Source organism: Laetiporus sulphureus (genome assembly GCF_001632365.1).
Source record: "Laetiporus sulphureus 93-53 unplaced genomic scaffold LAESUscaffold_13, whole genome shotgun sequence".
Lineage (NCBI taxonomy): Eukaryota > Fungi > Basidiomycota > Agaricomycetes > Polyporales > Laetiporaceae > Laetiporus > Laetiporus sulphureus.
In genome coordinates, this window is record NW_024468522.1 from 70,404 (window position 1) to 95,730 (window position 25,327).

A 25,327-nucleotide genomic window follows, 5' to 3' on the forward strand; every position below is an offset into this window, starting at 1 on the left:
GTCAAGTCTTCGAGCAACCCAGCGGCAGGGCAGGTATCGCTCATCGCCCTGGACGTAGCATCACCCTATGATGTCTTCATTGCCATGCCACTAACATTTCTCATGGAATGTGATGGCCATCGACTCTACGTCCATCGTACTGGCACGGGCGACTTCGCCACCTTTCACACCTTCGTCTTCACTTGGGACAACCAGAAGGTCGCCTGGCATCTCTACTCAGAAGACTCACCTCATCGCGTCTTCAGTCAATGGGTTGCTCTTCTCTATCCGCCACCCCTTCCAGGCATGCATGATTGGCATCCAACACCCAACCGGACGCGCATCCTCAGCGTTCGCTTCGCGGGCAAGGAAGAAGGCGTTGAACAATACGAGGTCGAACTTTTCAGGACGTTCTCCGATCAAGTCCACTACGGAGATGCCAAGACACCTCGTGAGTTCACGCTGGTCATCTTCCAACCCCTCGTCGCCATGATCGAGAAGCCTGGGTGGCTTACCGATGGGGTCGAGGCACTGAAGGTGGTCCTTTATGAAGACGGGTCCATCTCGCACTGGGCACCCACCGAGTTCCATCCTCAACCCCAAGAGGATCTCGACGAGGAATGGGAGGTCGTACCTCATACCACCATCCCAGTCTATGGCCATGTAGGTGTCCGCGGCGGACGATGAGGGGTTAGTTTGGTGAGTGGTCGTCAAGGGTCTTGCTGGTTGGAAGGGGGAGCTTGTGTTACGGTTTCAGCGCTTCATGGTCACGTGACAGTTTACGTTGCACGTGACACTTACTATTTATGGTTCATAGGTCTTGTGGACATATGCTAGGGTTAGCAGTTTTCGTTTTTACGATTTACTCACTCAGGCCATGCAAACTAGACCTTCGTGTTTCAGGTTTCTATTTCACCTGTACTAACATTAGCTCGCCAATTACTTGGCTCGCAGCGGTTAGTATTTGTCTCGTCTATTTCATTTACTTATGAATAGCTGTAGGAGACCCCTTGTACTAGTACCCCAGACTATAGGTCTGCAACTATATAAAGGGGCGGAGCAGCAGCTGGAAGATAACCTCTTCCACCTGTGACTCTGAACGTTCTCAGTTCTAGAACCCTCGTGCAATCGTACTCGCTCTCAAGAGGTAGTAAGCTTGTACACTTGCTAGAGTCAGAACAGCGAACCTAGTAACCTGCGGGTGAATGTGCAGTAGCTGTAGCGGCCAAGGCCTAGCAAGGGTAGAGTGAGGACCTCACTGCTACATCGTCTACTAGGCTTGACCACACTATAAACCCTGCTAATAGTCTGCCTGACTATTGGGGATGTTAGGTATATTTGGTATCTAAGTCTCTGTCCACGGTGTGGACTAGTACGTGTGAGAAAGCACACGTTTCTGAACGTTCTAGCAGGGAACGCTTCATAACAAGTACTGGCAATCATCCTGCATTGCTCTGGGATTCACCAGTGGTGGTGAGCAACCCTCACACGGCAGCAAGTCTGTCAGTAGGGCTTACAACTACGTGGATGCATACCCCTCAACGTTCTAGAAATGCCTGTGATCCAACCAGTTCAGGATATTGTTTTCCCCTGAAAGTATTTGTCCACTGACATTCTCGCTTTTGCAGATCCGTTGCATTATTTTTGTGGACTTAAACGTATGTTGCTATCATTATTCGACTATCTCACCGTAAGCATCTTACACAGTGGTGTTGTTGCATTAGCGTTACGTTATCTGCCTATTTTCCTATTGGACATGTAGTTTAAATCAAAGAACTTGATGTCTGCAACGGTCGCCATTAGACTTATCTGTACATTAGTGCGCTCTTTTCATTTTTATCCGACCACGAACTCTGCACACACTTCTGTGACCACAATCTGTCTCATCCAACTAATTCATCCAATGGATGATGCAAACGTTGCTGCTTGCACCGCAGCTCCGCATGGTCGACCTCTTTACTATGCATATTCAATCGCTACTCAGAAGTGGTCCAAAGTAAATGCGTGCGATAAAGATAACTACGGTGTACAACAATTATGATAGCTGCTGCAGTTTACATGGGTCCAACCAAGAGCTAGACAACTGAAACTATCGAAAGCATAGATGGATATGCAGATGACATAGACCATGGGTGAGGAATTATGAGATATACTGTATTCACTACTGTCCCATCACATGAAGTTTAGGCTGGAGAATTTAGATAGACGTCCCTTCATAGACCCGATACTGCCTATATTTGATCCCGTCACTGATGCTGCACCTGAGAGTGTCGTGATGAGCATTCCATTGTTCAGGTACGAATCTTTCAGAGACTCTTCCGAAATACTGTCACTGCCAACATCTCCAGGTCCAGCTGACACATCGTTAAATCCATGTTGAGCCAAGTGTGCCAGACGTCTTTGCCATGGTGTCTGTTTGGATGACATTTCCGCAGGTTGGCCGATATCTGAGTTTGATCTGTTGGACAGTGGAGAGAGAGCGGGGGAAATGGCTGCATGCACTTGGACGCGCGCAAGTCCAAGTTGAGGCCGCCCGTTAATGAACAAATATCTGAGTCAGTTCCCAAATATGTGAGGTATAACATCACACCCACATGTGACATTGAGATTGAGCCAATGGCCATGACGCCGACGGAGAAGGTGTCAGCAGATTGCGCGACGACTGACCAGAGTCCATTTCCAATCATTGAAACTCCTCTTAGAAATTTTTGCGGAAGAATTTCTCAAGTGTTCCATGGAAGGACATCATCTCCGGAGGACACAGTTGTCCATGCAGTTGTAGACAGCTATCAATGATGTGGGCCTGATAAAGCCAATCGTTCAGATTGACCTGACGCAAACCAGGGGGAACAATTCACCTGATCATCAATGGCATTATGCAAATTCTTTATTTCTTCTGCCCTATCAGGATGTTTTGAGATATACTCTTCATCCAAGTATGCCTGTCAGGATGCCCCAATACCACTACCTGCTGGCACGTCGATGATGGTGTTGAGGTTCATAGCTAGAGAATTGGTTGGAACAGCCTGCGATGTCTTGGCGAGAATAGAGTATCTCAAATTCAGTCCAGCCACCTCGCACATTTTTTCTTCCACCTCTTGAATGGCACTTTGAACAGGTGAAATTTGTAAGATCTGCATGCCAATTACTTCAGAATGACAGAGAATGGTGGAAAATGCCTCCTCCATGGTGAGATACATTTTCTCAATCCGTACTTCTTACGAACCGTCAGGCGATATTCTTGTTGCTGGCCTTGAGTAGCTGAATAGTTTAATCGCACTGCGAATGATGTTTAGAGGGGACACCTTCAAGGATTATATTGATTGCGTTCTCCGTACCTGTGTTCGTGATATGCCCGGATCTGAGAGGACACGTCTGGATTAGTGAAGATGGGCAAATCCTGCCCGGGTCCGGGAGTGACAGTGGTGTATTGGATGTACTGGTCAGTCCCAAAGTGAATGTCAACTGGTAGATCTCCCATGGGCTTTAGAAGCTGGACACTGGGATGCTTGTTCAGCATTCGTTCGCAGAAAGCACCAACTTTTTCTCATTCATATCTGCGATACTGCCAGGCAGTAAGTCATCTGCCTACATCTGCACGCATTGGAGTGAGACATGCACTATGAACTGTTTGTTGTGAATAGCGGCAGGGAAGCTGCCATAGAAAGCCACTCTGAAGTAATCAGAATAATAGCGCTGGTCGGTGACGATACGTTCCAGTAGGGCAGCTTTATGATGCAGAATCTCTGCGAGCCGAGCGCTGGTGAAGAATTAGTCATTTAAAAATCGATCAACAGAGGAATGTGTACTAGTTGAACATCACCTCGGCATGCTGCACTGCCAATTCCTTGCAGATCTCGATGGTGCTCTCCCACGCTTTACCCTTACCTAGCACTACAATCAGCTTGGTCAGGAAATTGCATATTACACTCATATCACTTGCCAAGATAATCCAGGATCAACAGGTACAATGTGAAAATGTGACTGCTGTGGAAGACCAAGGTCTTCCATAGCTGGGGTGAAGCTGTTAAGATCCCAGTCATGTAGGTCTGCATGTAGCTTCAAAGTGAGGGCAGCTTCCACATAGTTCTGGGCTTGGAGATGCATCTGCGGTGACATGATTTCAGCCCCTGTGTTTGAGTGATCCACGGCAGGACTTACATTGACCAGCTGATGCACATATTTGATGTATATCTCATCTCGGCCGATCTGCTGGATGAAGTTTATCAGATGAAGCTATAACAAAGACATCTCAGCAATGCCACAATACACATCTGAAGCGCATACCGTTGCAATCACTCGATCATCTGCGAACTCTTCTGATTCAGAAAGAGCACAAACACTGAGCAAGAGATCCAAAAACATATTGACCTCTTGCAAGAAGGTATCGACAAGGGCACGTAATTGCTCATCTATGTCTGATTCCTCAAAGAGACGATGAAGGTTTCCAATGAAGAATGCACAGGTAATATCATCACCTTTGCTGTCGGACATGAACAAGGTGTCCAAATTGCTGACCAGTTCATGCTCGATGTGGTTGAAAATGCCTGAGACGTGATACTTGGAGATGATCATACAGTAAAGGATGTGTACTGCAACCAACCGCAGCTGATCGTGGTGGCTCAGACACAGGTTCACAATGTGACCGACTAATGGATTTAGTGCAGCTTGGTAGTTCTACTTTAAAGCTGAGTACATTTCCTTGATTTCGATGAAGAAACATACCTCATGCACCGTCATCATGCCTCCATTCGCTAGTTCTTCAGACCATCCAAGGGCATCCCACATCCATGATAGGAGGGCTACTCCTTCTCCTCATATGTCTCCAGCAAGATGTCAGACCGTCCGACGTTTCTACAGATTATCTGAGTTCAGATCTCAGCTTTTGAGAAGGATACTCACCCGCGGGATAAATTCCTCTATAACCAAATGTTCAGATGAAAGCACTTTAAGAAGGACATTAAATGCCTCTCGCCAAATCTTTGAGTTGACCTCGCATCACAATTCTTGGTTGGGAATGAATTCATGTTCCATCAAGTTTATGATCGAATCCATCAGCTTGAACATGTCGCACAAGTGTGAAAGAAGCATGCTCTTCTGCTCGATGCCCTCACTTAAGCCAACCATGGGGTGGATGACCAGCGCAGCCATCCAGCATATCTCATCGACGGTGATGATGCATGAAGCAGAGGTGGCTCAAGCAAGCTAAGGAGCGATCAGATCCATCTACGTAACGTGAGAGTGTTGGTAAAGAGACCGGTGCCTGCGCCTCCTACAAATGCTAGATCTCACACAAGCAGCACAGATGGATGTCTCCAGATGTGAATGCCATGAATAGCTTTGCTGAGACTCGATAGTCATCTCAGGTGTGGAGTAATAGCCAACAGAGAAAACAACCACATACCAAGCAAAACATTGAATAGGTTGGATGTCTTCACACTGACAGCCGACGTCCCATGCTTGATCTGCTATCGATGAGAGAGTAATCGGAGATTATCAGGCCAAAAGTACCGTTTCAAGGCCTACCATGGAGCTGAACGGAGTAGCATACTAGGCATTATAAAGTGCGTCGTCGGTGGCGGCAAAGGCAGAGCGCGTTGGTGAGGTGAGATGAAAGACAGAGGCAGCCTATGAAATCGACTCATGAGCGAGACAGTTTAGCAGAAGCCCAACCATCGATATAATCCTGCATGCACCATAATATCCCTATCCTGGCATATCTCCTGTCATGACAACGTTTGAACTGTCACCCTGCTGCTCTGCGACAGCCGGATACCATACGAACACCCTTCCGCAGATGCAAGCTGACAGACGCTTCTCGTTCTCCATCTGCAATAGCATAGCGAGTGCAGAAAGGTGCATTTTTTCAGCCAGAACGAGAGCGGTCCAGTACTGCTTCGCGAGTAGGATGGTGATGAACGCGTTGACGGGTTGCGTAGTATTTGTGCTTGCAGTGGTTCAGTATCAGTGTGCAAGGATCGAGCATCATGAGGTCCCTGTCAGATGCTGAGAAGATAGTTGAGGTAGCAATGAATAGAGTGCTCTCTGGAAGCACTGATGGCGGAGTGAGGCGACTCGACTTCAGAGTTCACATTCAACGTTCAACGTTCAACGTTGCAACGTACGCACTGCGTGTTGACTCAAAATATCTTGGGGGGATATTGCCAGGAAAGTTGGAATGTCCTGGCAATATCCTGGAAATATCTTTTGAAACGAATATTCTGACGATGTTCTGGACAGGATAAGGCAAGATATGCTCATGTGATTGGTGCGTGTCGCACCTTTAACACCGCAGACACGAAGCAATTTGTGCACGTGGCAAATGCTTAGCAAATGTGTACAGGTTTTTTGCCTTTGTGATCTCGATTTGCTACAGTTCCTTCCCACATTCCATATTAAGTATTTGCATATAATATTTTAGAGGAAGAAATTTAATTTATATATTTTAAAAAATGACACCATTTTCAAACTCACCAAGGACATTTGAAATTTGAATGCCATTGAATGTTATACATACATTTTTGAAGTCCAAAACATCACACATATAAAAATGCCCAATAGCAAATAAATTTAAATTTTGAGTGCTGTTGAATGTAATTATACATTTTTGAATATAAAACCATCTCATATATAAAACACCCAGTAGCAGATGAAGATGACCTTCATAGTAATCTTGGTACGGAGTGAGACAGCTATACAAAATTAAAAGCCAGAGGCCTGCTTCAGCCACTCATTAGACGTGCCCACTGCCTATTTGAGATGCACAGCCACTGCTGCACTGGCCTGGGCGCTCTGGCAAACTGGCAAATACCATCAGACCGGCCCAGTGAGGGAGCGCCCAGGCCACTGCTGCAGCAGTGGCTGCATCTCAAATCGGCAGTGGGCACCCATGCCATCACAGCAGTGGGTGCTCCATCAAAGATCCCATCAGACCAGCCCTAAACTGGAGGCCTTGAATTACCCACAGATCTGCTACGGGCGCCTCTTCTCTCTCACTTCCGCTCCACCTCCTAGGCTTTCTTTGTGCACGCACCTTAGTGTAATAATGTAGCAGCTGATGAACTCAACATAGTGTAGACTTGTGTAGACTTAGTGTGGACGTTAGCCATGGATGTTAGTGTAGACTTGCGATAGAACGACCATTCATGAACTTCTGACAACTGCATCACGACCGTGTTATGACTCGTCTCGAATCAGAGAGAAAGGATGGATACAAAAATGAGGAATCGTCGGCACACGGAGCGCTACTCACATTGGTCGCTGAACGTTTTACGTCACCCAGCACAGGCAAAGTCTCTGCGGCAAAGGAGGAGGGAGCGAGACTCATATCGGTCACGTAACGGGTCGATACACGGTGGAAGCCTGACAGCGATGCACATCATCATGCTCTGCCCATTTATCCTGTGCATCATATGTAGCCTGCCCCTTGGCTGGTGCAATGCTCTCATCAAATGGATGCCCATACCGGCCCTACGTGAGATGCACGAAATCGTGGGCACACTCGACAATTCATGATCATTTAGCACTGTTGGCTGCCAGAGTTTCATTCACCCTTCAGAGACATGAAACGGATAGTGCCTGGAAGGAATCGTAGGGTGCGTAACAGATTTCTAGGAAATGAGACATGCACGTTGACTGATCTTTTCTCCACACCTGCTTTCTAGCAGTTGTCGATGTTCGATCTCGTGCCTTCATCTGCAACATATGACGAGGAATATGTGACCGTACAGCTTTGCGGCACTAACAACAGCGATCCGGAGGAGCAAGACTGCGGACCATCATCGCGAACGCCTTCGAAGTCACCGCAGAAGCATTGATGAGAGAATTGAGCAATCGAATCTTGGTGTGCAAGTTTATCGTCAAACGCCTTGCCTCGTGGAAAACAGCATTGGTTTGCTCACAGTAAGTGATTGGACATTAAAATCATTGTGATTCATCTGAAGGTATGGCGATATAGATCTCCAAGCTGCTGTTCTGCCGTCCACTTTCATGCACTTCTGTGGTGGTATCCTTCTGATCTTCCCCATTGCTGATGAAGAGGGAGCATATGTAGATTGCAATCAATCCTCAGACCAAGGTCTGTTCGTATACATGCGCTATGGATTTATTCTTATCATCTTTCCGGTCTGCCTCATCTGCTGTGGGCACAAAAGCACCTATCAACAGTTCTGAATATGCGCGTGCACGTCGCCAGCTTCTAGTCTCATTACCTCCCCCATGGAAGCATTCATAACGGTGATGAACGGGTTTTCTCACTTGGAAATTGATTGTTCGACATCAAGTTCCACAAAGGCGGCCATAGAAAGGTATGGCCATTTGGTTTAGCAGCACTATTACAAGCTCACACCTATATAATGACAGCATTCCAAGGCCGGAAGTTGTCAAGAGGATAATGAACGTCGATAGTATGCACTCTCGAGCGGAAGTGACTTGCGCACTTGCAAAACTCATATCGTGCGCACCTAGACTGGTTTCAATGAATCCAGAGGTCACAATCAGCGTGACTCCTCCTCTGAGCAAGGTCGTCCAGTCACTGTCTCTCGTGGAGGTGCATCACCGCTTGTGCAACTGCCAAGACCAATGGTGCCCTCTCCATATGTCAATGGCCCAACACACTTTGCAAAAAAAAAAGATTCCTCAATCAGCTAGATTGCACTGAACAGATGAAAGGAAAGTTGGTCGGACAGAGCTGTCGCAAATCATGCCACATACCATTTCAAGCCAAACTGTCTCAGCTCAGAAGCTCAGAGGAACTGCCTAGCAGACCTGTGCAGAGAAGGCCGAAGAAAAGACGGGCCAGTCCATTGCACACGCAGCCCCTTTACCATCCTCTCGCCGATGCTCTCCGTCTTTTTCTACTCATCTAGGAGCTAGACATGCGAGTTTGGACAGTCGCGTGAGCAGCGATCGTCGTTGTACCTGGATGAGAAGCGAGAGCGTGAGGGGAGTCAGGAAGCTCACGAAATATCTCATCAGGCACAGCACGTGAAAAGCGTGGCTCGAGAGGAGGATGTGAGGCTGAGAATGAGTTGGATTGTGATAGAGAGAGGGGTCTAGAAAGGTAGAGACTTCGTGATAGAGACAGGGAAAGAGAGCACAAAGGAGACAAGGATTGTGAGCATGATCGGGACAAAGACAGAGATTGGGACCAGAACGGGATAGACATTTCAGGGACAACAAGGACCGCGATCAGTCCTGGGGGGGGGGGGACATCATGAATGTTGCTTTCATGGCTTCTGTGCAAACTGTTCCCTCCATGGACAAATGTGGCCTCCTCACAAGGCTCGATCTACCAAGACATTGAGAGACTGAGCATCGAGAGGAAGCGTTAGGCAAGAGAAGATATGCAATTGATTAGTGGACTCAACAACTTAGCACAGGCCTAGCATAGAATCATGAGACATGAATGCATGACCAGCGACGGAGCATCAGTAAAGGGTCAGTGCAATCCCTTGATCACCAGTTTTGGCGGAGAGCCTTGCACACTCCAGGACCATCAGAACCCGCTACTGACATTGTGGAAATAATGGAATCAGATGGAGAGAAAAGGCACCTACTGTCGGCACAGATACAGAACGAGACTCGCGCTGACAGCACACGGAATGAGGCTCACATCGATACGTGGGTAGCATATGCGAATTAGGTTGATCATTCTAATAGTATGTCCATCCTCCCACCAGTGACATTAGGTGATTATTGTTTGTTCAGAGCATCATGAAGGTCACCATCCAATACTGCCGATCCGCTGCTATACAGCACCATCCAGAGTCGCTGGGACCCGCTAAACATCAAAGGATGTTTCCTGAGGTTTTCGTGCCATTTAGCTGAGCAGCTTATTGTCTGTTCTCGGTGCCCCCCCTTCGATCCAGAGCTGCTATTCAGAATTGAGCTAGTGTGATGGTTTTGATGGTACATCTGTCCTCCTGCCTGTATCTAGCTGAACAACTTATTGTATATTTTCAGTGCCCTCACCCAGAGCCACCGTCCAGAGTTGTTGGTGTCATCCGCTCATGCACCCTTTCCATGATGGGCAGCGTACATGAGTTAAGGTGTTCATTTTGATGGTACGTCCGTCCTTCCACCGGTTTCACTAGATAGGTGCTTATTGTCTATTAGGAGCGCCCTGAATGTCGTCATCCGTAATCGCCTTCCAATATCGCTATTCAGCACCATCCAGAGTCATTGGGACACTCTAAGCGTCGAAAGACAAGATTGTCAGTCGCTTTCCAGAATCAATCTTGCCATCTGACGGACTCGTCCTAATCAAGCAATTAAGATGTGATGCTTCTCTAATTGTCCATTCTCAGAGCCATCACCAGAGCATCCAAAATTGTCAAGACCCTCCCGTGAGTTGCAGGATACGAAAGATGCACGTGGAACTCTCTGAGGTGGGTGTTTCATGTCGTGCCCATTTATTGTCTTCTTACTTGTCCTTTCTAACTTACACCATTTCCTCATCTTCTCGCAGCATGACTGGCATTCGTGTACGTGAAGAATTCCATCGTTTACACTTTCATGTAATGTGTGCGACAGTTTACATTTAAGAAGACATTGTACGGCCATGATCTTTCTGTGAATACTGTGGCTGTCAGCCATGACGGTCTGACATTGCTCACAGGTGGTTTGTTTTCAACATACGCTGCTCACCCCCAGTTCTCACCCAAGACATTGCAGCTGATGATGGACGTGTTATTGTTTGGGATCTCGAGACCACGCGCCAGATACAGGACATATCATGCATGTTTCACGGCTAAGTGGTTTGCATATGCTGGATTGATCTTGGCAAGGGTGACAATCTGGCTTTCATCATTGGCTGTGCTGATGGCAGCCTGCAGGTTTATCAGAGAGTGGACTTGAAGGTGCATCTCGCCAGCAAATAAGCCATGCATTACCTACTGTTCTGCCACAGGCCCCCTTCACATACTGTTCTATGACGGTTGGCCACAAAGCCTTCGTTCAAAACATTAGCTATGATCACAGTAGTGGTCACATAACCAGTGTTGGCGGGGGCACAATTCAGCTGTGGAAGCTGATCACAGGCAGTTTGTCTCCATTTTCTATTTCTATAACAGTGATGTACGTGTGCCTCATGAACCTACACACAGGCTGTTTGGAGAAAATTTCTACAGACTTTGAACAGGAGGGAGTAATGGTGCAGAGCGTTCACTTTTTAGACAATGGAACCAACGTCATTCTTTGTCTCTGCGAGTCACATGAAGTGTATGTATCTAGGTCAGTGTTGTTCAACAAGCCCTGCTGATTGCCAACCCTTCATAGACTATGCTACAATGTGGACCCTTGAAATCTGCAGTGGGCTAAGCAGATCCCAACTCACATGTGCGTAGTCATCCATGTTCACTTACCCATAACCTCAAATGAATCCAGCGATCATTCTATGCTCTCTTTCAACGAGCAGTCTCTGTTCATCTCGAACCTTCTTTCTGGCATTGATCAATACAGACTGCCATCCATGGAGCGAACTCGTTCATATTCCTATCCAATTCTATGCAACTACATGATGCAAGTCAGCCTCTTCGACAACGAGGTTGTTATGGGTGGGGATGATGGTTTTGCACGAGTATTTGACATCAGGACTAGGCGATTAACTCAGATGCTCGACCATTCCCATGGTGAGCAATGTGCAGTGGCTTAGACGTGAGGTAATCTCACGCTTCGGTCTTCTTTCAGACACGACGCTGGTGCAGATTGTTTCTGTAGGTTAGATGCACCCTTTGCTCAGGCATAATGCTGACATCCTCGTAGACACATGAAAGTGAGCAGCAGTGCCTAATTGTGACTGCATTCACCGATGATGGCCCATCGGAGCTGAGGATATGGTCATGCGTAGGTTCATAAAAACAAATACATCTGACTTTAAGTTGATTGAATGCACTGTAGAACTTGACTTCTCAAAGCGTGGTGCCCTCGGCTTCTTTCACGTATTGGGTCCAATTGTTCCTGGTAGCATTTTCCACTGCCATGTTTGTGAGCTTTATTACTTCGAAAAGGCGTGTGGATCTGTGGCAATGGACCACAACGCAGGCACTGGGTGTGTTTGCAGTAGAAGCCGATGAAATTGTTGATACGTAGTGCCATTCACCGGCTTTCTCTCATTGTGTTCGATAAAGTTTGCTAGCATTCCTGTGGAAGCGGGTTTCAAGGCTTCAGTAATGACAAGCAAGAGACTAACTAGGCAAGTTAAGAGCTGAATAGCCACTGCCGCAGTGTCTGCAACCTTTCAAAGTTTGCAGGCTTGATGATCACACAATGTACGATGCTCACAGTGTGCAATAGGGAGTGCAGAAGATGTCTGCAGGGGCAAGCGATGAACTAGAGTGAGACTCATTCATTGCTTCCTACCCAGCATCGTGGGAACTGTACACAGATTTATTGCATGATTCAAGGTATTGCCACTCTCTTGACATCACCGCACAGGTGCTAAATCATTTTCTATTGAGACTCATGGATTAGCACCATCTGATTGTCACGGTAACACCGGACAAGAGATCAAAAAGACTAAAAAGGGACAGTCACGTGGAACGTGCCGCCCTGATCCCCCTGATCCCAAAAGTATCCCCCTGATCCCTATGTGGCGCAAGAGCCTGTTGACTTACTGGTCGATGTGGCAGATGCAGGAAAGGGTGAGAGATATATGAAGGAGCTGGTGAGCTCAGTGAGTGCTATGGGTAGTAGATGAGGAGAAACAATCTGAGGTTTCGTCCCCTACATGGCTGGTCTTATATACACGTACAGCAGGCTATCTTACCTAAGCTACCTATCTACGGGTATAAGCAAATGGCCGTACATGAAACAATAGGATGTCCGGAAGTAGAACAATAAGTGGGAAGATCGATGGTTGCCGCAGTAATGCGTGTGCACATCGTGCCTATCTTGATTTCCCTTTTGTTCTCCGGTGTGAACATCGTACCTATCTAGGCTTCTGGCTAAACTAATAGGAAGCGGAAGGCCGATGCATAACAATAGTCCTTGTTCCCTTTGTTCCCAAATGGGTGCCTCTATTGTATTCTGGAATAGACAGGTCCGACCGTATCATCCACGGGTCTGGACCATAACATGTGATGTGGACTATCACCTGATCTCTACGCATCGCATCTGTGGCTGAGTGGCGTGAGATATTGGTGAAGCACGTGATCTGTGGTGTGAGAAAAGTCACGTGCGGACTTTGTGGCGAAAATCTGTGACACTGATGCTGCCATCTAGGAATGCTCAGGATCTGCCAAAGATCTCCAGCTGGCTGCGAGTGATGCGAGAATAGCTGTCTCATATCTCCGTATCCCCAATACTGAGCCTTATTCCCTCCTTTTGTTGCTGTCTTAGCAGTCAACTGTGGGCAATGTAGTGTGCATAAGTTAGGCTGATAGTTTTAGTGGTACGTCCGTCCTCCCGCCTGTGATGCTATAGGTGCTTATTGTGTATCCACCACCGTTCAGGGCTACCCAGAGCTGTCAGGACCTGCTTAGCATTGAAGAATGAATATCCAGAATCATTCGTGCCATCTAGCTAAGCAACTTATTTGTTTTCCGTGCCAACCACCCAGAGCCGCCATCCAGAATTGTTGATGTCATTTCCAGATGCATCGTTTCCATTGTGGGCAGCCTTTATGAGTCAGGCCAATCGCCTTCAGGTACAGTCGCTTTCAGGATACGCAGACACCTGTTGTCTATTCGAAGTGCCACAAATGTCACTGTTTGATTCTGCCATCCAATGCCGCCGTCCATAGCTGCCGGGATCCACCAAACACCTCCAGTGGATCACCTGTTGATGCGAAGGACGGGAGATAATGAAATTGCTCTCGGTATCATCAGCACGTGGTGTTCAAGACATTATTGTCCGTTGACAGCTGAAGATGTGCTCCACCAAGAGCTGCCCTGACCGGCCAGGTGCATGCTTACTGCCGAGCATGAGAAGCTCTATTTTTTTGGCTTGTGAACATGCTGTCGAAATCAATGCAGATAGCCACGCATATATAAATGCGGTGTCTTCATGTTCGATGGGATGTCAGCATGTCAAATCATGGGCTTGGTTCTCAGCTTGTTATTTCCCTTCTGGTGGAGGATTTGGGTTGTGTCTGCAGACACTGTTCCTGTGAGTTCAGCTTCATAGTGTACGATCGCTGATCTTGATACTACGCACACATTTCCAGGTGGCAGATGAGAAGTTTGGCTCAACAGACAGCTTCATATCCTCTGATAATGATGGTGGCATTTGTCTCGTTAATGATCTCAGCAAATCCTTCCTCTCCGTACGCAAGTCAGTGAATAATCGCATGAAGGGTAACTAAGTCATTGTGATCTCATTGGATTGTCACTTCGGAGAGCCTGAATCATCCTCCATCTCACCCTCCGCTGTGATGCCTGAAGATTTGTCTATTCTTGTAAGTGAAATGATACCATTTTTATCGAAAGGTACCATCTGAGTTCTGACACAGTCACCTCTCCTGTACGAAGCGGAGGAGAAAACTGACATATTTTCTCATGTACTGACCAAACTAGTCATTGCAATCGTGAAGTTGTTGCCAGATGATGATCTCATCAGTTTCATGATGATATCGTGCTGCTTGCACTTCATCGGTGTTCCAATCTATCTGGATCACTATGGCGTACACATTGAAGCCGAGAAGAACGATTTCACTTTGTCTGGATGGAGATGCACTTCCATTCTAGGTTTTTGGTGTTATTCTCTTATTTTTCAATGCCCGACGACTCTACGCATCACATTATCTGATGATTCCATCAAAGACGGTCAAATCAGTCATTTCCTTTTGTTCTTGCAGTGCATTCCTGCATTGAAAACCGTGCAGCTCAGATTCATGGTGACTCCACATGCAGAACTAGCCCAGCTGTTAGAGAGCCTCGAGGGCACGGCTGTCGTAAATCTTATGGTTTGGCACTGCAGTTTCGAAGTCTATCATCTGTTCAAACTCACGAGATGTGTACCACCTCATTCTCCGCTCTCCCTACCTTCACTGAAGGTTTTCGAGCCTCAGGCATCTGCACTATTCGATGCCTCGCTTTATCGATGGACAGTGGCGAGGATTAATGCCTCCAACATCACTGAACTCACTTTGAACATCCTGGGCATCGGAACACCTCCTTGGACTCATATTCTTGAGTGACTCGCAGTGCTGACCTTGCAGGTCCTGCAAATTGAGGGTGAACTCACGCAGCTCATGCTTGATCGATTCCTACATCGTCATGATGACCTTCGCAAACTCCATATTGGGTTCCACTCTCATTGTGGTGGCGCCACATGTCGACACTGCCTCCTCCCTTCATTGCCTCGACTGCAGATCCTGGATGGCCCGCTTACAGCTTGCACAGTGGTGCACAGAGACAGTGGTCTCCTGTCCTCCACAACCTACCACTTCTACTTCACAAACTAATCAAGTTCTTTGCTCTCACTGTTGAACTCACTTGACTGACCACTGGGACATTGCCACTGAGACAGTACATCCATCTCCTGAGATTCCTGTACTCTGTCTGGAAGTCATTAGACTCACTCTGGAATCATTCTATTACATGTATCTCACATACATCACCCCGGCTCGTACACTCTATGTGGCTGCTGGCCTTTTGGCTGCCTTGTCTGTTCACCTCTTCACCATATTTTATATTTGGCTCTTGCATCACCTCTAGATGCAGACCTTCCCTGCACTGTTCCCCCTTCATTCCACTTGGTTGTTTGCTGTCATTTCACAGCTAGCTGAGTACTTGCAATCACACTGTCTCTATTCACCTTGGGCTGCAGTTGCAGAGACTTCAGCTGATAATGCTTTGAGGGGTGGCTGCGAGTCATTCGGTGTTGTGCTTGAAATGGAGCGGTGAGTGATGATTGAGACTAGGGCAGTATCCCTGACTTTGGATAAGTTGAGAGATGGGTGGATCATGTGTATGGGTTTAGTAGAGTGCGACTCGAATGAGCAGGCATAGAGGTGTGAGGATCAAGTGGTGATGTGGGTCTTTGCCTGTCTAAGCTAGTGTCTTTGAGCACTATAGGCAGCTCTCCCCATCACTACAGACAAGGTTTGGGCACTCCCTAGATCCCCAGAACATCTATACTATGCTCCCCAGTGCTACAGATGAGGTCTAGGTGCTTGCTGAAGCTACGGAGTCTGATAGAGATGAGAATCTGAGTTGTTGGAGCTCATGACTGATGGCATGACTTATCTGGGTGCTACTCGAGTCGTGTTGTGGGCCACTTAAAGAGAGTGCTGCCCTAGCTGGTGTCAAGAGCTAACAAAGCATTGGTTTCAAGCATAGATGGGTAGAACTGAATAGGGCACTCCACCCTATTGTGAGGACAATGTAGAACTGAGAACTGAAGGGTGAACACTTTGTTATCTTCGTGCTATGTACACAAGCCATTATATAGGTGTATAATGACATTTTCTAGTGTAGCAGAAGACATTTCTGATTCTCTGAAACAGTCCTTAGACGTTCCCCACCTCCTTCTCCTCATCACTTGCAGTTGGAAAACTGGAAGGTATGGGCCCTCAATGGTCTGGTGGTCTGCTGCCCTGTGAATCTCTCGCTTAGAGTGCATTCTCATTTTCATTCTATCAAACTCCTTCTGCTCCACCCTTATTCTTTGTTCTTGTAATCAGTGGTGCTAGCATGCAGGTCCTGGCTCATTTTTGAGCCTCATGTGTGACCCTTCTTGATGTTTTACTGCTTCCACGAGTTCTCCAAAGTTGGAGGTCCTTGTGCTGTTCTGCCTGGAGTATTCTGCTTGACAGATATGCATTATTGAGTTGCACGGTCTTCAGCTGCTCTTCCAGATGGGCTTCTAAATGCAGAGCTTTTTCAGTGAATACCAATGCATATTGTTTAAGCCTGGTGTGTGCTCATGTCCTGGCACAAGTAAAGGATGTTATGATGTCAAACTGGTAAGATGCTCAGGGCATTTCTATTTGAGGAAGTACTGTGCTGATGGAGAGCAGTTGCAGAGATAATCATGAATAACAGGGCACCATTTATTGCACCCCTGAAACACCTTCACAAACAATATGGGATCATCCATATTCAGATCTCAGTGTACAACTCACAAGCCAATGGTATCATGAAACAGCAGCACTTTGATGTTCAGAAAGTGGCTATGAAGGTCTGTGATGAAGGGAACACAATGGACCGGCCGAAGGTCATACATGCTGTTTTCTGAGTGAAATAGGTGTCTATTCAAAAGAGTACTGGGCAGTCTCTGTACTTCATGGTACATGGGGTAAAACCAGTATTTCTGTTCAATCTCACAGAAGCTATGAACCTCTCTCTGATGACCAATGAGCCAATGTTTGACAGAGCAGCTCATCATGATTTACGCTCAACAACTACTCAAGCAGCATGAGGATCTGCAGGAAGTTCAGCAACAGGTTCAGGCCATGCAGTCCAAGTCAATCAAGCAGTTTGAGAAAGCTTTCAAGAACATGGTCCATGAGTTTAAATTTATGGTGGGTGACCTGGTGTTGGTACAGAACTCGCAGTTAGAAATGGATCATAATTGAAAGTCAAAACTGCACTATGTCAGGCTGATGGTCATGGTCTGATTCAATACAGAGAGGTCATACATTTTGGCTGAGCTGAATGGTTCTATTTCAAAGCACCACTACATGGCTTTTAGAGTAATTCCTTACAGATCCTGGATAGATGCCCAAGTATCACTACAGGATGTGCTACATCAGGACCTGGGTGAGATGCAAGAAGACTTGGATGCAATTGAGTGAGAATGGGAAGCAGAGAAACCACCTGAAATTGAAGAAGTCCTGCCCAAGGAGGATTAGGCAGTCTCTCAAAGGGTCTGCACAAGGAGGCTGTAGTTGAGTTTTCAAGCCATGTCCAATGCAGATGTGATGAGGAGTAGAAATTGGGGCTGCTCACAAGGCTAGAAAGCTCATCTTGGAGATGCTCATATTGTTTGAGAGATTCAGCAAAGGCATGAAAGAGGCAGGCAAGAGTGAAGCTGAATTTGGTGTTTGGAAGAGACACCATCTGAAGGTCATGTATCAGGGTGAGTAAGGCAACATGGTCATGACAGATGAAGTTGTGGAGTTCAGCCTTCAAGTCAATGGCCTCCTCCTCCACAGCATCATGGATCGAAGTCTGGAGATTCTGGGTCAAGCTGTCTTTAATAGCTATACAGATGTGATCAAAAATGCATTTGTACCTGGCCTCCCACTGGGTGAAACAATCAATAATTTGAGATGAAAGATGATAAAAATATTGAAGAAAAAGTTCAAATCTTTTAAGCATCTTCACTGTCAATTTTTGACAAAAGTATTTAAAATATTTTTAACATCTTTTGTTGAAAAAGATGATGAAAAGATTGAAAGGAGATTGCATAAAATATTAATAATTATTTCTTTGATCATTTTACAATCTTTCATACAAAACTATGATGAAAAGTTTCAAAAACAAATTCCCCTTTTTTTGATCAAAGATGATAAAAATATTGTGACTATGTCACACTCTTATTTTTATATACTAAGCTAATACTAAGATCTGGAGGTAAATACTCAGATTTATATATTAGCACTGCACTAGTACTATAGTCATAAGAGTAATACTAAGATTTCAATGTTAGCAGTATGCTAATACTAAGATTTAAATGCTAGTACTATGCTAGTATTAAGGTCTGAAGATTAGAACTAAGCTAGTACTAAGGTCTGCAGATTAGTACTAAGGTTTGAAGGTTAGTACTATGCTAGTACTATGCTAGTACTAAGGTGAAGGCTAGTACTAAGGTCTGGAGGTCAGTACTAAGGTCTAAATGCTAGTACTAGCATAGTACTAGCATAGTATTGATCTCTAAATGTTAGCACTAGCTTAGTACTAGCATACTACTAGCCTCCAGACTTTAGTATTAGCATAGTACTAGCATTCAGATCTTAGTACTAGCTTGGTACTAGCGTAGTACTAGCATTCAGACTTTAGTACTAGCTGAATGCTAGCATAGTTACTAACCTTCAAACCTTAGTACGAGCTTAGTACTAGCATAGTACTAACCTTCAGATCTTAATACTAGCATAGTAGTAGCATTTAAAATTTAGTATTAGCATACTGCTAATATTAGAATCTTAGTCTTACTCTTCTGACTATAGCACTAGTATAATGTTAACACATAAACCTGAGTATTAACCTCCACATCTTAGTACTAGCTTAGAAAATAAGGGTGTGACACAGTCACAATATTTTCATCATCTTTGATCAAAAAAAGTGAAAAAAGATTTTGAAACTTTTTATCATAGTTTTGTATGAAAGATTGTAAAATGATCGAAGAAATAATTATTAATATTTCATGCAATCTCCCTGCAATCTTTTCATCATCTTTCGCAACAAAAATGTTAAAAATATTCTAAATACTTTTATCACAAATTGACAGTAAAGATGCTTAAAAGATTTGAACTTTTTTTTAATATTTTTATCCTCTTTTACCCTAAATTATTGATTGCTTCACCTAGTGTCCAGACTATTAAACATTGCAACCAAGACATCCTCTATGATGGAAATTTTCATGTAACTGATTATACTTACGGTGTGATCTTGGCTGGTTGAAATGATTGTCATCATCATCATGAGTCATGTGAGAGGTGGACACTACAGGTGCAATGAAAACTCACAAGGCTTGATTGACTGATATCAGAAACATCATCATTCTCCACTCTGAGTATCCCTTCCTCCCTCTCTCATTCCATTTATGGAAGCACAACCTCAAGTCTGAGATTGAGAGTGCTGAGGTCCGATGACCCCCATCATCTTGAGTCGCACGAGAGGTGGACGCTACAGGCTCAGTGTAATTGCACCTCATCTGGATAGACATGAGACTGGTCTCTGGCTCAGCAGTGTCACTATGAGGTTGTCTCAGATAAGAAGAAGACAAGTCATCCTCACCTATCTCCCAGATTGCACCCTCGATGATCAGGACTCAACTTACAGCTCACCATGAATCAGGAAAGATGCAAAATGGGGTAACAAAAAGCATGAAAGATACAGCACACAATGTCTGCACTAGCCAGAAAGGCTCAGTAGTGAGAGGTCACCCCAGGGAGAAACAACCGCAAATGATGCTGATGCATGGCTTCACAAATTCATACCCAGCAATGACGGAGTGCTGAATCTCAACCCAGAGAGGGTTGAGATGTCTGTCGCAGGAGAGCGCGGCACTTACATCGTGTGGTGTTTGCTGCAGTTGTGCCTTAAATACATCACTGAGATGGTATAATTAAGTATACGATAATAATCAATTGTGAGCCCTTATCTTCATCTCATGCGGAATGTGCATAATAATCAATTGATACAATTCAGGTGTCTAACAATCTCATATCAAAGTCTAAAAATATTTGCCAGTGAATATGTCTCATATGGACGACCATATTGTCGTCAATGTAGCGTACTACTGGATAGTATGTGTGTTTCTTCAGTACCTAATTATTCAATAAAATATATTGTGGCACTATGTGCTGCTATGCAGTGACCCTAACTGGGGGTGACAACCAAATCCAGAGTCCAACCTAATTCACCTGCAGGAGGTGGAGAGCCACATAATAATAATGCCATAGCATAATATGTACTTGTATGCCACCCAATAAATATGAAATTCAATTTAGTCGATGTAGTAATGACTCACTTCACACCTTTCGACCCCTAACTTTCTATTTCATTCAATAATACTCGGCACTGCAAAAATGAAACTAATTGTGTAAGGTGACAACGAGTGCCAGTCTCAAGTAACTGGCGATGCACAGATGATGGTTCAGCATTTAAATACAGCTGACAATGTCCAGTGCGAGAATGGCTGACTCTGGTACTGGTGAGTGCTTGAGCACTGGAGTGTAGTCCATATATGTCATTTAGAGAGTGGATCAGGGATGCATGTGGCAAAGTGGTGACAAAGATGAACCAGAAATCAATCAGCTCAAAATGGAAGAATTCGGGAGGACAAGGAAACGGCCAGGCAAATTCAATCAATTGCACTGGTGCAATGGTGCAATGGTAAAATCACGCCTTCGACATCGAGCATCGTGCTCCGTAACCCTGCACTTGTTCTCTCGTGCATATCTATTCAGAATTCCCGCATTGAAAATTATTACTACTTTAACATATACATTTATTGTTATCAATTGTTTCCCATGTACTACTGTGAACAGTTTTGCCTAACAAATGCGCGGCAATGAAACTCGATAGTGTATGCTGCACTTTGTCACCTTTTAATGAAAGTACTTCAGCAGGTAATAGCCATGTCAGCATTTAAAGTTGGCATACAGCTTTACAAATATCCCAAACAATATTGATGGCTATAAATGTATTTCCTTATATGGCAACCCTTACCCTCACCTTCAGCGATTGAATTCAAGAATTCTCTATAAATAGCCAATGTCAGCATTTAAAGTTGGCATACAGCTTTACAAATATTCCAAACAATATTGATGGCTATAAATGTATTTCCTTATATGGCAACCCTTACCCTCACCTTCAGCGATTGAATTCAAGAATTCTCTATAATTTTGACTTGGATGGTCCACTAAGCTGATCTGGGACTGTCCAGACCTATCCGAGTGAGTTATGGTCTATCCGTACCTATAACAATTATGACTTGGATAGTTCACCAAGCTAATTTGGGACTGTCCGAATCTATCTGAGTGAGTTATGGTCTGTCCGTACTCAATAATGATTTTAACTTAAATAGGTTTATAATCTGACCTAAAACTGTCCAGACCTATTCAAAGATAGATTGATGCACACAGTATCATAAGCAATATTGCAAAATAAGTCATGAAAGTTTACATTCAAGGTAAATGATATCATCCTGCATAGACTTTATCTATTTTCTCACTTCAAATTGCTAATGTGCACTTCAAATGAAGCACCGCAATCAACCGATAATACCGAGCTATCCAAAATGCTCATCAGTTCATTCCTATCAGTGCACTAGTATAATGATTATACATTCATATCAGACTAGATCAGAATGTATATAAAAACATTTATCAATTTTATGATTTTTGAAAGTTCTCAAATTAAGCCTCCCTGACACTCCGTGACAGTGATAAAATCCTGGTAAAACCATTTGGTAAGTGTTGTAATAGGTCAGTTGAAGTATCAGAAACACTCCTAAACATTCACCAAAACACTCCCAAACTATGCTCAAAAATATGTTAAAACACTCCCAGACTGTGTCCAAAAATATGTCAAAACACTCCCAGGCTGCACCCAAAAACTTGTCAAAACACTCCCACACTTTATCCAAATAATACCCTCTATTGTGTCCGAAAGCATCCTCAAATGTGACCAGAACTGGGTAATACCACTCAAAAGCCTATTAGGTTCAACTCTGAAGTGATTAAGTTCAGCCTAAGAGGTACCATAAGAGGAGAGCCTGAAGTGAAGCGGAACTGTCATCTCCTACAGTAGCATAATATTTTTAAATAAATAAGTAAATAATTAAACAACTAAAAAAGAATGAAACTAGCTCCCTGAAATGCTGATAAGGATTAATTGCTGGATGCTGTTGTAGTGGTTCCGTTGCTGCAAAATATCTCTTGATCAAGTTTAGCAGCTGAGACAGGTTAAACATAAGTAGCTATAGTGTGAGAAATAATGGTCAGGTGATCAGTTGACATTTAATGTCACAGTTTAGTCTCAGTTATGTCCTCCATCTTGCCTCCAGCTATAGCGAGTACTATAGCCTTCTTACTCATCTTGCAGAACTAAAATTCTTTGTGCACGGTCCTCGTATTACCCTATGCTAATTTTGTTTACTTTGTCCATTGCACTCCCATACTATTACGATTGGAAAGAAAAATGTCATCACATGTGAGCCTCTATGCAGTGATATCTATCTACCGATGGCTAACACACAGTTCTCAAAAATTGTCCATCAGAGATTCAGTATATCTGATGATAATGCTCGCACATTCAATACAGCCTATGCTGATGTTAAGGCTGCTAGGGAAGCTGGTGATCATATTCTTCAATGAGGTGTAGGTACAACTCTCTACTAGATTTATTTAGATGTGAAGCTCTCCTTAATTTAGATTTTTGTGAAACCTGCAGAACAGCCTGTGGCACAGCAACTTAAGCCTGTAAAAGCATGCTGCCAGCATGGCACTCAGACACATGCATGACCTTCTTGGATTTAGAACAGCAGACGAATTGGTGAAGAATGGGACCAGTATGATATTTACTACAAAATTGATTCAAATGGGCAGTGTCTTCATCATGAGCTTGTGAAGCAGAATCGTTTCAGATATTGGATGATAAGTAGTGCAGTAGATTGATTAGCAATAGCTCATTGAGCTGTCTTCTTCAGCTGGAGGATTCTCAGCATCTGGTTTATACAGCCACTGTGGAGGTTCCCATAAAAATGTGGCTTTCTGAGAATCAGTATCAGGCTGCAAAGGACAACCACAAACTTGTGTGGCAGGAAGAGCATATTCATGATAATGTGGACATGAGAGCTCTGTAATCAATGGACATTATATGACTCATGCCATCACTAAAACCTTGTGAAGGTAAATAAAGCCTCACCATATGCCTTCAGCATGGCATTGTGTGCCATGCCAAGCATTTTCAGGCTTCAAAGGCATGTGAACCTCTTCCAGCAATCATGATTTGACATTATATAGGAACAAGACAGTCTTCACAAAGAATTGAGCACTGTCAAGGCCAATTTTGAGGATATCACCTATATCACAACAAGCAAAGAAACCATCACGATGAGGTACTGCATGAGCAAGATGAGCTTCATGAGAAATGAGATAATCTTCACAAACAACTGAGCGCTGTCAAGGCCAATTTCAAAGAGGTCACTGAATGCCACAAGAAGCTAAGGAACCATCACAATGAGGATATCACGAAACACCACAACAAGCTAATGAACCATCATGATGAGGTCCTACACCAGCAAGACAAGCTTAATGAGAAATTTAATAGGACCAGTGATCAAGTCACATGGCTCAAGGTGCTCTGAGCTCAGTATGAAATGGAACAATAAATGAGAAAGGTGAGTAGGAATCTCTGCTACTTCCAGATATTCAACTGACCTTATTCAAATGATCTTGTTAAGCATCATCATCAATGTCAGGCAACCAAGGTGAGCATGGAGCTGGACACACTCAGAGAGGAGGTTTCCTAGTCTGAAAGCATTATGATGACTTTCATAACTTGAATTACAATTACAATGTTCATTGAAGCAGTAGAAGCCCAGGATGAAAAGCGCATGATTTGCTTCCTAACTTTCATCAAATTGCTCATTTTAACAGGAACCCAGGATGGAGAATTTCAGCCACCATCAGCACTCATGCCCATCACAGAAATCATCACATCCATTCTAGCAGCAGCTGATGGGCCAATTACATGCACATTCCAGTTGCCATCAGAACCCACACCTGCTGCAGAAATAAGCATACACTCTCTAGCAGTAGCTGATGGACCTATCACTCTATTTGTATCCACATTTCAGCTATCATCAGCACTAACATCCACTGCAGAAATGAGCACACCCTCTTCAGCAGCAGCTGATGGGGCTAATCACTCCAATTACATTCACACCCCAGTTACCGTCAGGACCCATGCCCAATGCAGAACCAGCACATTCATTCTAGCAGCAGCTGATGAGCCTATTGCTTCAATTACATGCACATCCCACTTGCCATTGGGACCCATGTCTGCTGCAGAAATGAGCACACCCTCTTTAGCAGTAGCTGATGGGCCTATCACTTCAATTATATTCACATCCCAGTTGTCATCAGGACTCACACCTGATGCAGAAACTGGCACATTCATTCTAGCAGCAGCTAATGGGCCTATCACTCCAATTACATTCACATTTCTAGCTGCTGTTGGCACCAACACCCACTGCAAAATGAGCATGTTCTTTCTAGTAATGACTGACAAGCCTGATTGCAACTGCAATATGTTGAGTTGTGCAAAATGTACTCAAGAAGAATATTTCTAAATCTTGTCATGCCATTGCGTGGATCGCTAAGCACTGAGGTCCCAAGTGCATCCTTAAAGGGATTGTCAAAAAAACAATTCTTCCTGTTAAGCAGGTTCATCTTGGAGTCTATGTGGCTCCAGAAATTCTTCAGATCTAACAAGCTGCAAATGGTGAGAATGCTCTCATGGCATTCTTTGATAATTTGTAAATACGGGCTTTGAACTGCTACAATGTGATGGACAGCATGAAATGGTTTACATCCCACATGAAGTGAGGTAGGCCAGGCTTATTGTACATGAGGGTGGACAGTAAAGCCATCCTTTATCATAGCAGAGTGAATGTTGTCTGTGGACCATCAGTTAGATATTGGTGCATATCAGAAATGTATGCTCTATACAAA

The 25,327-nt window shown here is 44.6% G+C and overlaps 4 protein-coding genes across 4 annotated transcripts; 2 read left to right on the plus strand and 2 right to left on the minus strand.

The window, feature by feature from the left end:
- Positions 1-2,151: 2,151 nt before the first annotated feature.
- Positions 2,152-2,451, minus strand: LAESUDRAFT_650016 (uncharacterized protein; the record flags this gene model as incomplete). Its single annotated transcript, XM_040904212.1, has 1 exon — positions 2,152-2,451. A coding segment is annotated over one exon (300 nt), but the record flags the coding sequence as incomplete, so codon positions are not given.
- Positions 2,452-2,924: 473 nt separating this feature from the next.
- Positions 2,925-4,767, minus strand: LAESUDRAFT_713185 (uncharacterized protein; the record flags this gene model as incomplete). Its single annotated transcript, XM_040906947.1, has 9 exons — positions 2,925-3,127; positions 3,206-3,258; positions 3,318-3,472; positions 3,601-3,739; positions 3,789-3,867; positions 3,978-4,086; positions 4,141-4,215; positions 4,267-4,656; positions 4,705-4,767. 9 exons carry the CDS (start codon positions 4,765-4,767, stop codon positions 2,925-2,927), a joined length of 1,266 nt encoding a protein of 421 aa, XP_040765582.1.
- A 6,607-nt stretch (positions 4,768-11,374) lies between these two features.
- LAESUDRAFT_650306 (uncharacterized protein) lies at positions 11,375-11,632 on the plus strand (the record flags this gene model as incomplete). The annotated part of the gene is made up of 1 exon (XM_040904234.1): positions 11,375-11,632. One exon carries the CDS (start codon positions 11,375-11,377, stop codon positions 11,630-11,632), a length of 258 nt encoding a protein of 85 aa, XP_040765583.1.
- A 12,433-nt stretch (positions 11,633-24,065) lies between these two features.
- LAESUDRAFT_713186 (uncharacterized protein) lies at positions 24,066-24,945 on the plus strand (the record flags this gene model as incomplete). The annotated part of the gene is made up of 2 exons (XM_040906948.1): positions 24,066-24,081; positions 24,182-24,945. 2 exons carry the CDS (start codon positions 24,066-24,068, stop codon positions 24,943-24,945), a joined length of 780 nt encoding a protein of 259 aa, XP_040765584.1.
- Between the last annotated feature and the right edge of the window lie 382 nt (positions 24,946-25,327).